General features: G+C 37.9%; 1 protein-coding gene across 1 annotated transcript in view; it reads left to right on the forward strand.

The window, feature by feature from the left end:
- furinb (furin (paired basic amino acid cleaving enzyme) b) overlaps positions 1-12082 on the forward strand; it is a 115114-nt gene that overhangs the window by 60019 nt on the left and 43013 nt on the right. Inside the window, exon 6 of the mRNA XM_051099989.1 lies at positions 2368-2444. Within this exon, the coding sequence (XP_050955946.1) occupies positions 2368-2444 (77 nt within the window). The remainder of the gene's footprint in view (positions 1-2367; positions 2445-12082) is intronic.

The raw sequence follows: 12082 nt of genomic DNA on the forward strand, positions 1-12082 counted from the left end.
ACTTGACTTTAGAGCGCCTATTGCAAATAATTTGATTAAAATCAGGACTTTGGTGTGGGCTCGCGAATTATTTAATTCAGATCGGGACTTTAGGGCGCCTATTGCAAATAATTTGATTAAAATGAGGACTTCACAACTGATTCAAATCAAGACTTCAGGGTTCGCAAATTGTTTAATCATTTTAATTCAGATCGGGGACTTTGGATCGGGAGTTTGGTGTATCGCAAATCATTTGATTTAGATAAGAACTTCAAAGTTGGTTCACAAATTATTTGATTCAAATCAGGACTTCAGTGTGGATTCGTGAATCTTTTAATTCAGATCGAAACTTCTAAGCGCGTATCACGAATCAATTGATTTAGATTAGAACTTCAAAGTTGGTTCACAAATCTTTTGATTCAGATCAGAACTTCGGAGCGGGTTCACAAATCTTGATTCAGATTGGGACTTTGGAGCGCGTATCACAGATCATTTGATTTAGATCGGAACTTTGAACTTTATTAACTTATTTTTAAATTAAAACATTTTGACTAAGATCTACATCATTCTGATGTTCTGACTTTTTATTTTATATATAAGGCTTTATAAAGCTAAGATGAATAGTGTTTGCAGATTTAATTATCTGTAGTTCTTCAGGCATTTATGAGCATTCATGAGCTCTGCCCTCTCAAGAATGAACTTGTCATTTATTATTAATTCATTAACATTGACATTTTCATTTGTAATTAATTTATTGACTGTTTCAAAACCTGAGCTGCCTAGTCAGATTTTTGCCTTTATTTTTAGCTGTTTTGGATTAAAGATAATGAATTAACAGGTGTGACTTTTTAGAGATGGTTATAGCATGTCGCAGACATGTTGTGATGTTAGACTGTCAGCACTGCTAGGGTAAACTCTCTATCCGTAAAGCTGTCTTATTAAATTCATACTATTTAAAGCATTGCTGCTACAGCCATCAAAATGCCACATGTGCAACAAATTTGCCTTTTATTATAAATGTATGTCATAGCATAATGAACATTACGTATTGGAAGCACTGTGCAGTCATTGCTTTTGAACACACAGGCAGATGGACATCTTTGGCCAATCCGTCACATCAAAAATGCCTCAAACCGTTCTGTTTCATGCCAGTGCACTCTGTCTAAACACATATTACATGAGCAGCCCATAAGAAACACATCTGATCTGCATGTGGTGGACATGACCCTGAATCAGTCTAATTATACAGGGCTTCATTAACACTGATGAGTCATTCAGATGCCCCACTTACTAGTCAGTTTGATAATATGTAATTTTGCACATTTCTGGTTCACTGATTTCTTAATGTTCAGATTCACAAATCAGTCAGGATTATTAAAACTTCAACATAATACCTGGTTTTGCATAAAAATTTGACTTTTCATAGTGGCTTTATGAGGTATTTGGGGTTACTGAACATTTCTTTTCAGCCTTATTGTACAGTCTTTCCCATAATGCTTTCTGCTTAAATCGTTCTTGCCTCAGGTGTCTCAGGGGTTTGCGGCATTTCGCCCTAACCATCTCTACGAATTGAATTTATATCAGTAGACAGATCACTTCTTAAGAAATATATTGGTGCAGTGGACATGACCCTAAATTAGCCTATTTATACCTAGTGCTTATTATTAAAACATGCAGTTTTGCATATCCCTAATTTGAATATTCAGATTACAGAAGGTTCAAACACTCACTGATGCTTCAGAAGGAAACGCAATGCATTAAGAGATGGGGGTGAAAACTTTTGAACAGAATGATCTATAGTAGATACTTGCATGTTTTCCAGAAGACAAAATAAGTTACGTTTACCCTGATCTTCAAATTCAAAAAGTTTTCACCCCCCCCCCCCTCCAGCTCTTATTGCATTGTTTCCTTTTGAAGCATCAGTGAGCATTTTAACCTTCTGTAATAGTTGCATATGAGTCCCTCAGCTGAAAAAACAAAGAATTTGTGGGACCTGAAAGATTTTTCTGAAGAACAGCAGGCAGTTTAACTGTTTAGAACAAACATGGGACTCTTGAGCAACTATCACTAAACAAAACAGCTGTGGATCAAATGTATGTAAAATTATTTTCTCTTGTGGGCTGTATGTAAACGTCTTTTATGTGAAGTATCTTATTCACTAAATAAAAAATAACACGCATTTTGTATGATCCCTTTTATTATGGTAAAATAGTTATCATTTTGCAGATTCTGCAAGGTGTTTGAAAACTTTTGACTTCAACTGTAGGCGTGCATCCAAGCAATGCAAAATAAAATCCAGTGTATTTCTCAAACTCAGTGACAGCACAAAACCCTAAGGTTGAGCACTGAAATATGATCCTTTCCATTTATGTCCCTTTTTATTTGAAGGATCCCGACGCCAGTTATGATGTGAACGACAGAGATCCAGACCCTCAGCCCAGATACACACAGCTGAATGACAACAGGTACGAATTTCTCTCTTTCTCACCCGTCTTCTTTGTTGCCGTTCCAATCAGTGCATTCACAGCAGGGTTGCCAGATCTGTCAGGCTGCAACAAACATGCCATATTGCAGAAGCTCTTTGGTTGTAAATGTTTTAGAGGTTCTTTCAGGTAACGAGAGCCAGAATCCGTCTTGGGTAAACATGCGTACTGCAAACTTCGAAAACCTAGCGCGCCACCTACCTAGATTGCATTTTGGCTGCGTTTGATCAAGATAGGCAGCTCGCTAGGTGTTGCATCTGCTTTTCTTCTTTTGGTGCACTGATTTAAGCTGTGATGTACAGTGAGCAACTGCAGCGCTTAGTGTTTTCTTACGAATATAAAGTGGTTTGGAAACCAGATTGTTCGGTAGGTTTAATGCAGTCAGCGAAGCACCTGCCGTTCAGAGACGTGCACCGACGGCTGTTAAATACTCATGAAAAATGCATTTTAGAGGAAATCTCATAACTGCAAAACGTGCCTTTTGGTTTGTCCATAGGGAGCACTTCCTCCAACGTCTCTGACGCTTCTGTCTGTCTTCAAGGCTTTTTTTTTGTGTGTCTCTCTGTCTTGTAGCAGCTATCATTCGCCCGCCGCAGCAACACTGAAATTAACCGACCAGTGACCTCTACTCTCCACGGCACTTTCCATTTTTTCCATCATTATGTTTGAAGAGCATATTTAGAGATGCATAGTCTACAATATATCTGTCTTGCCTTTCTCCCGCTCTGTAAATCAGCTTAGATTTAATTTAGCGCACTGAAGACATTTGGATGTTTACTCTTCCTTTTTAATAGACTCGTGGCCATTAAGCATCACTTGATCAGCCGTAATGGAGGGTAGACCCATCCCGCCTCTTTAACCCCCAGACCGTTTCTTCATCCCTCCACCCTGAAATCTCCCAGCAGCCCATCGCTCTGCCGTCAGGGGGATTTGCTTCAAATCTCTTGCACTCTGGGCTTCCTGCCAAAGATTTTCTCTTGTTTTTTCTTTTTTCTACTCTGTTCAGAATCTCACAGCAGAAGGACAGAGAGGAAAGACTCCAAATTCGGTATCTCCTCAGAACAGGGCAGCTTACAAAGTTGCAGAAGCAAATCTTCTTTAACGAATCTGTTAACACTGCCACAGTCTTGTTGGAGCGCCTCACTCAGCTACTAACGTGTGGAAGTTACTGTCTTCACTCCTGCTAATACCCTCGGCAGCTACTTAAAGTGTGACAGTCTCTTCGTGGCAACAGTGGAGCCGTAACAAGCATTCGTTACCCTCTCGGTGTCCACACACACACATCATGATCAATCAGTGAAGGAAAGTAGGGGGAATCCAGCCCCACACCTCAGCAACCCGCCGCACAGGAAGTATGGCGCATCTCAAATGCCTTGGCTGTCAAGATCATTATCCTGAACTGAATCGGTTCGAGTCCATGAAATGAGAAGCAAAATGCATGACTGTGTCAATAGGCGAAACGTTGAGGCGGTCTTATAGAGAGCAGATTGCATCAGAGGGATTTATTCCTTACAGATGAAAGGCACATTATGGATTCTCAACAAAATTATGTGTTGTAAAGAGCAACCGAGCTTCTTTTATAAAAGACGGCTGTTTTTTTTTTCTTTGAGTCCCCTGTAAAATCTGATCTTGAGATGAATTGGAGCCTCGGCTATTGAGCGAAGCACATGGCAGAGTCATCAAGCGCTTCAACTTTGATTAAATGAGAGATAGTGCCAGTGCTGGCAAGTTAGCATTTATGCATCTTTTGAAGACAAAAACACATTTTTCTATATAGCCTATATATTGACACAGGCGTCCGTGTCCACACTAAAGAGTAATTGTCGGCTTCGTGGCTTTTATGCACGGATGGCTACCAGTGCTTTTAGAAGCTGAGGCTTTTCATTGTTTTGTCAGAAAGATTGAGGGGTAGTACAGCTTTTAGACTGCTTATTTTTTATTTATTTATTTAGTTTTCGGCAGGGAAAAAAAAAAAAGCTTTCAGTCTGGCACTGTATTTTTCTCTGCAGTCTCGTTATAAACAAACTGTGCACATTTTTGGTCACCAATAGACTTGGACAAAAAATTGGACACTTTATAGCTCTCATGATGCTTTTGTTGTCCTTGATGATTGTCCTGAAATCTCAGGATAAATAAGAATCATTGGATAAGATGATTTTATATTCTTTTGCCATTAACACATTCAGTTTCTTTTTAAGTAGGGATGTACAATGTATCAGTGCAATACACTTTTAAAAATAAAGATGCTTAAAAGGTTCTTTACAACGATGCCATAGAAGAACCATTTTTGCTTCCACAAAGAACCATTCAGTCATTCAATTTTTTAATGAACCTCTATTTCTTAACTTTTTATAATCTGAAGAACCTTTTGCCACAAAGAACCTTTCGTCAAAAAGAAAGGTTTTTCAGATGTTCAAGGTTCTTGAAAAAAAAAGGTTCTTCTATGTTATCGTGAAGCATCTTTATTTTTAAGAGTGTATCAGCCCATATTTTTTACTGTATCAGATGCTATTGGATGCATACACTCCTGTTCAAAGGTTTGGGGTCAGTGAGATTTTTTAACTCTTTCCTCGCCAGCATTTTTGATCAATTTCACAAACATTTCACGGCCTTCAGAATATTTTGTTGTATCTTAACATGCAATGCATCAAAATTCAGAAACCAAAAATGTGTTTTATTTTAGCTTCATACATTCTACCAGTCAAAAGTTTGTGAACAGTAAGAGTTTTAGTGTTTTTTTATAGAATTCTCTTCTGCTCTCCAAGTCTGCATGTATTTAATCCAAAACACAGCAAAAGCAGTAATATGATGAAATATTTGTACTATTTAAAATAACTGCTTTCTATTTGATTATATTTTAAAATGTAATGTATTCCTGTGATTTCAAAGCTAAATTTGTAGCCTCATTACTCCAGTCTTCAGTGTCACATGATCCTTCAAAAAACATTCTAATATGATTATACTCAGCTATTTTCAACATAATAATAATAATAATAATAATAAATGTTTTTTGAGCAGCAAATCAGAATATTAGAAAGATTTCTGAATAATCATGTGACTGGAGTAATGATGCTAAAAAAATCAGCTTTAAAATCACAGCAATAAATTGCCTTTTAAAATATATATTAAAATAAAAAACAGTTATTTTAAATAGCAAAAATATTTCAGAATGTTACTGTTTTTGCTGTACTTTGGATCAAATAAATGCAGGCTTGTTGAGCAGAAGAAACTTATTTAAAAAAGAAATATTAAAAATCTTACTGTTCAAAAACCTTTGACTGGTAGTGTAAGTTTCATAAAAAAGCAACATTTCAAGCAAAAACCTGAAAAAAAAATAATGTTTTCATCAAATACTAGGCCAGGATCATATTCAGTACAATAGTCCATCAGCATCCTCAAAGCTTCACACTCCTTTAGAGTCCTTTAGATTGAAATTTCACTTGGCAGTTTTCATTTATATGCTGTTTATTGTTATTATTGCATTATTTTTTATATGCATCTGCTTACAAATAAAGAGGAGATGCGCAATAGCGCATTAATTACGTACTATTGATTAATTTTTATTTTTTCAACAATTTATGGACATAATTTCATATATATAGAGATGGATTTGCCATTGATGCCTTGTCCTCCACTGTTGCTCACATTAATATTTCTATGATTGACTGTGTTTCACTCGTGAGTGATATTTCACTAGTTGAGCTTCTGTGTTAATTAAATTTCTCCATACAAACAATGCAAATTACTTTACTTTTGTTAAGAGTCCCGTCTGGCCTAGATTTATAAATAAATTATCCATGAAGAATGGCTTCTCCATCATTTACTAATAAGCTCAGCTAGAAATCTGCGTGTGTGTGTGTGCGCCCTGAGGCTCTATTCAGTCTGAAATCACATATAAGCAAATGATAGACAGTAATAATGGTTTATTGAATAAATTAAGTTTCGTGTGATGTTTTTTTAACATTTATAAAAATGTGTGCATGAGGTGCTGGCGTCAAACTAACTTAACCAGACTTGCTCTGTTAATCAACTCAGCTCCAATACTTTGCTGGTCTAGATTTCTTTGGAAATTCACACATGAGAGTCATTTTCTCAGGAGAAAAATCTGAAAGTATAGAAGATGCATCTCCATCTGCTCTTCAATTTTTATCTTGGAGAAACAATTGAGATCTCATATTAAATAGATCTCATTTTCTTTCCTACGGGACATCGCCAGGTGCTCAGAATGATACGCTGATCCAAAGACAGCTGCCGCTCTTTGATACGTTCTCAGAACATGGCACCAAGAGACTATTTCAGTGCGTATCTACTCTGAGAGAGACGGAAGCAAACACAGAAACAAAGGGAGACAGTTTCCTGTATTGAAGGGCATCGTAAGATGTTTTTTCTGAGTTCATTTCGTTCACATGTCCTTTATGTTCTCTTTGTTCCTATGTATAGACGTCTAATATCCACAACCCGCTGCTAACGTTTCTTTGAACCAACTCCACGCAGGCAGCGCAAGTGAGCTGAAAGCTCTGCGTCATTTTAGCAGCATCATGCTAATGTTAGATATTCATCCAGCTAGTGAAGAGGGTGGAGGAGGATGGCGTATATCTTTGTTTTCGTAGCTACAAGTGTATACACCTGCTTTAAGCACATCCCTCATGAGCCATTTCACCAGCACTCCACATCTCCAGGGTTTTAGGCTTTTACACTAATGTTCAGTGAGTCTGGTTCATTTGAATTGAACCCAATGACGACTGGACAGTAAAGTGCTTATTCAAATTCCAATAGAAGTGGCAGAAATGGTTTGGCATAGACATAGAGCTGGAATGACATTAATGGTCTCTCTCTTCATCTCTCTCTATCTCAGTTTGTGGTGTAGTTGTGATAAGCGAGAGATGTGCTTGTTGTTATTGAAAAAAATTGGGCATACTTGTTCTTGTAAACTTTTAATTTGGCTCTTTTTATTTGCCTCTTGAATCAGTGGTTTCAGATAAACGTGTTTAATTGAACTGAATATTTTTAATTTAACATTTTTAATTATGTATGTTCATTTCGCCTTTTTTTACTTTTTTACATTTAGATTACATTTTTCATCATTAGGGCCCTATTATTTTCGCGATGTGGAAAACGCAGACGGAATCGCAAAAGCCAGTCATAAAAATGGAATTTGCTGTATAGCACGGAATGTCACGGAATTTTGGATGAATTAATAAAAAATAGGTTAAAACACTTAAATCGAATCGCAATACAGAGTAGTGCCTGTGAATATTAAACCACAAGACTTAAAATATGAATCCTGCATGTTCTGTGTGTCTCTGTGTGAATGAATGGCGCAGGCGCGCAGTTTCATTTACTACACACATACTGAAGTATGCGTGACACTCATGGTGTTTTTAACCTCTTCTGTCTCACTATATGACTATATATTTTAGCCTTATGCTGGAGCTGGTTTTGGATAATGATCGGGCCGAACCGTTCTCTTTGCTTAACCGTTCCATTCCGTGCCGATCCGGGCCAATCAGCACAGATATGGTTTCATTTTCCGCTGTGTATCTGATAAAACAGAACTCTTTGGAATGTAAACACAAATGCGTCAGTCGTTGCCTTGGTAACGCAATTGTAATATAAACAGCGATATGGACGATGATCAGATATTTCTGTTTTTGGGACTACTTCGTTAAATAACGGGATTGACAGTATTAATGTATGAGCTATGAACGCAGCATAACAGCTGTTTACTTGGCTGTTTGATCACATATCGCGTTTTCGCTTAGCACACACATTCTATTAGCACGGTTTGGTACGGTTGTCTAACCGTGCTAAGAATTCCGGGCCGAGAACGGTTTGTAATCGTGCCGTGCCGTACCAGGCTCAGGTGGAAACACAACTGGAACCGTACCTGACCGCTCTAAGAACCGTTCGGCCTGATAGTGGAAAAGCCGCTAAACTAAGTATGTAATTTAAATAATTAAATAAATGAGCACAATAATATCATGTATCTGCGATCTCGCAGGCTGAGGATAGGACTCAACATTACTGTAGCATATTATTTACTCACCCTCCATGCATCCTAGGTGCATATGACTAGCTTCCTTCAGACGAATGCAATCGGAGTCTAATAAAGTGCATCCATCCATAATAAAAAGTGTACGGTGAGGTACACTTGCGTTTTTGAAATATCCATATTTAAAACATAAGATTCACTATTAATCTAGCTTGCGCTAACTGCTTTGACATGGGCCATGGCAGTACTGAAACACCGTCTAAGCTGTTCGCCAGTCGCATCGCAGTGGGAGAGCTATCCAATCATAACACATTTCCTTTTTTAGGAAGGCGGGCCTTCATTAAACCTGGAACTAATCGAGCCTTTAGTGCCAGGCTGGGAGAAAGGTATTGAAATAATGCATTTTTCAAACCACCAAGTATGAGAGCATGTTCTAGTACACCGCCAAAACAAAATCAAGACTTTGAAAAAGAGCATAATAGGACCCCTTTAATTAATTTTTATCCAAATTTAATTATGTATGCTCATTTACCTTTTTAATATTTGGATATCCTTTGCAGTCATCTGAAACTAAGTCTTAAGTAATTTAATGCCACTGTAAAATGTATCAGCAAAACTCTAAAAGAGAACAGAATTGTAATATTGGCCAAGAACACCCTAGAAACCATCTAGTCCTGCCTTAGCAACAAGAACCTTAGCAGACTTTTGGACAGACAAGCATCAGTATCAATGCTGCTGAAAAGCTCAATTTTTTTATGTACTATTTACCTGTTTGTTGTCTTAATTGTGGTGTTTAAATGACCGATCGTTTGAAATTGGGTGGAATTCAGGTAGAGACTCTTCGTTTTTTGTACATCAATATCCAGGTCTCGTTGGCCTTATTGAATCAATAAACAAGACCTTAAAAGTCCTTCTCTTCCTTTCTCTTTCTTTAATTCTAATAACGCCTGTGATGGATGGATTGTGTAAGGTGGCTGTCAGCCAGAGGTCTAAATAACACGGATAGGCGCGAAGCCTCTGCCTCTCCACTCAACCCTTCGGCTCACGTGACCCAGACCTGTCAGCATGCCTTTCCAGCGCTGTCGGGCCTCTGGAATCTCATCAGAGATGCTGGAAATCTGCCCTAGCATCCGCTGCGCCGCGCCAGCCTGGCAATTGAAGCTAGAGACTTAACCATGACAGGGACTTCAGGCTAGGAACAGCGCTTCTGAGTTCTGGAATGCGCTTCTGCAGTTGCGTCAAAGAGCTGGCGACGGTTTCGCTGCCACTTCCGTCACCCTCTCATTTCTCATGCCATTATCGGAGATTCTGTCTCTTTATTACTGGCTGACTCTCTACCTCCTCCGTATCCCTTTCTCATTCAGGACATGTGGGTTTCCGAAACCCTGCCCGAGGGCTGAGTTTAGCTGGCTGGAAAATGCACTAATCCTTTTTAGAGTGCTTCCTAATCCAGGCCTATTGAAGAGAGGAATAGAGATGCACTACTCTACGACACATGGACGGCTTCCATCAGCGTACTGTACACAGACTCATCACGAGTTTTCAAGGGCATCCTGTGCCTCTGAGCGGGGGAATTGTAAATGCATGAATCAGGGAATTGAAAGGAACATAAAACAAGCTGATAGAGGGCTGAAAAACAAGGAGACGGAAAGAATTAGAGCATGTCTCCGGTCCTGATTTCTGTGTGGTGCTTTCATTGCTAGCAGGGATGGAATGAGAAGCTCCACTTCCACTCAAGTTCATTTTCACTCTCTTCTCTGCCTCTCCCTGGTGGGCCCTCAGACGGATCGTTGCAGGCTCCGCAGGGAAGGTTGAGATTGTTGGTAATTTTGCACCTAAATAGATGTGGGACAGGGAGGGGAGAAGATAAGAAACTGATCCTGTCCACCATGTTGTTTTTCATTCTAAGAGGTAAGCTGCTGCATTCACAAACACTTTCTGGCCCACTTTATGCTTTTAAAAAATCCTCTTATTTACTTTAAAATTCTCTTATTATTTACCCTCTTATCAGTCCAAACCTAGATGACTTTAATCTGCAAAACACAAAAAATATTTTAAAGAATGCTTAAAGGAGAAGTTCACTTCCAGAACAAAAATGGAAAGATGTTTTACTCACCCCCTTGTCATCCAAGATGTCCATGTCTTTCTTTCTTCAGTCGTAAAGAAATAGTTTTTTGAGGAAAACGTTTTAGGATTTCTCTCCATATAGTGGAGTTCTATGGTGCCCCTGAGTTTGAACTTCCAAAATGCAATTTAAATGCAGCTTCAAAGGGCTCTAATCTAGGGTCTTATCTAGCGAAACAATCTGTTATTTTCTAAAAAAAAAAAAAAAAATGATATACTTTTCAACCTCAAATGCTTGTCTTGTCTAGCTCTGTGTGAACTCGATGTATTCCGGTTCATGACAGTTAGGGTAGGTCGAAAAATCTTATTTTCTTCTGCAACTTCAAAATCATCATACATTGTTGTTTTACCTTTTTTTGTAAAGGCCGCTTGATCCTCTTTGCACGTTCACTTTGTAAACACTGGGTTGGTACTTTTGCAGTGATGATTTTGAAGTTGGAGGAGAAAATGAGATGGGAGTTTTTCGACATGCCCTAATTTTCTTGAACCAGAATACACAGAGTTCACGCAGAGCTAGACAGGATGAGCATTTGAAGTTAAAAAGTATATAAATTGTTGATTTTTTTAGAAAATAACCAATCATTTTTGCCCTCCCTACTTGGCTGGGAACGTTTAGAGCCCTTTGAAGCTGCGTTTAAACTGCATTTTTGGAAGTTCAAACTCGGGGGCACCATAGAAGTCCACTATATGGAGAGAAATCCTGAAATGTTTTCCTCAAAAAAACAATTCCTTTATGACTGAAGATGAGGGGGTGAGTAAATTATCTGTACATTTTTGTTCTGGAAGCGAACTTCTCCTTTGAAATGCTTTTGTCCTTATTATGAACACCAGTGGGGTTCAAAACAACATTGGACCCCATTGACTTTCATTGTATGGACACAAAAATATATATATTTAAAAAAAAAAAAAAACTTTTTTTTGTTCCAAAGAACAAAGTAAGTCATACAGATGGAATGACACAAGGGTGAGTAATTGATTTGATCATTTTAAAGCAGGGGTCTCTAACCTTATTTCATTTGAGAGCTACTTTTAAAATAAAAGTGGTTGAGAGCTACTTATGTTATACAATACTCATATCTCTTAAATAATGTATCAGTCCAAACTGTTATACATGGTTTTGTTAAAATATACTGGAAATGTAAAAAAAAAATAGTGATACAAATCATTTTAGCAAGTTTTATGTAGAAAAACATAAAATTAACAGCAAATAAATTTCAGCCTCACCCTAATTCATACTACAGTGACGTTAATAAAACTTGACATAGTATATTAGCTCATCCATGAACATGATTTTTTTTTTGAGTCCATCGGATTACATAGGCTGTGGGGATGAACATAACTCCCATGATCATGCCATCATCAAACTACGCCTTTGTTTCATTGCTTGTTTTGAATATGCACCTTTAGTGGCGAAAATTACATATTGTGCCTTTAACACTAAAAGCAGTTATTTTAAGGAGTTTTTTTTTATTGCAATAATGAAATATGGGTTAAATGGTAATTA

The sequence above is a fragment of the Labeo rohita genome, chromosome 25 (assembly GCF_022985175.1).
Source record: "Labeo rohita strain BAU-BD-2019 chromosome 25, IGBB_LRoh.1.0, whole genome shotgun sequence".
NCBI classification, from domain to species: Eukaryota; Metazoa; Chordata; class Actinopteri; order Cypriniformes; family Cyprinidae; genus Labeo; species Labeo rohita.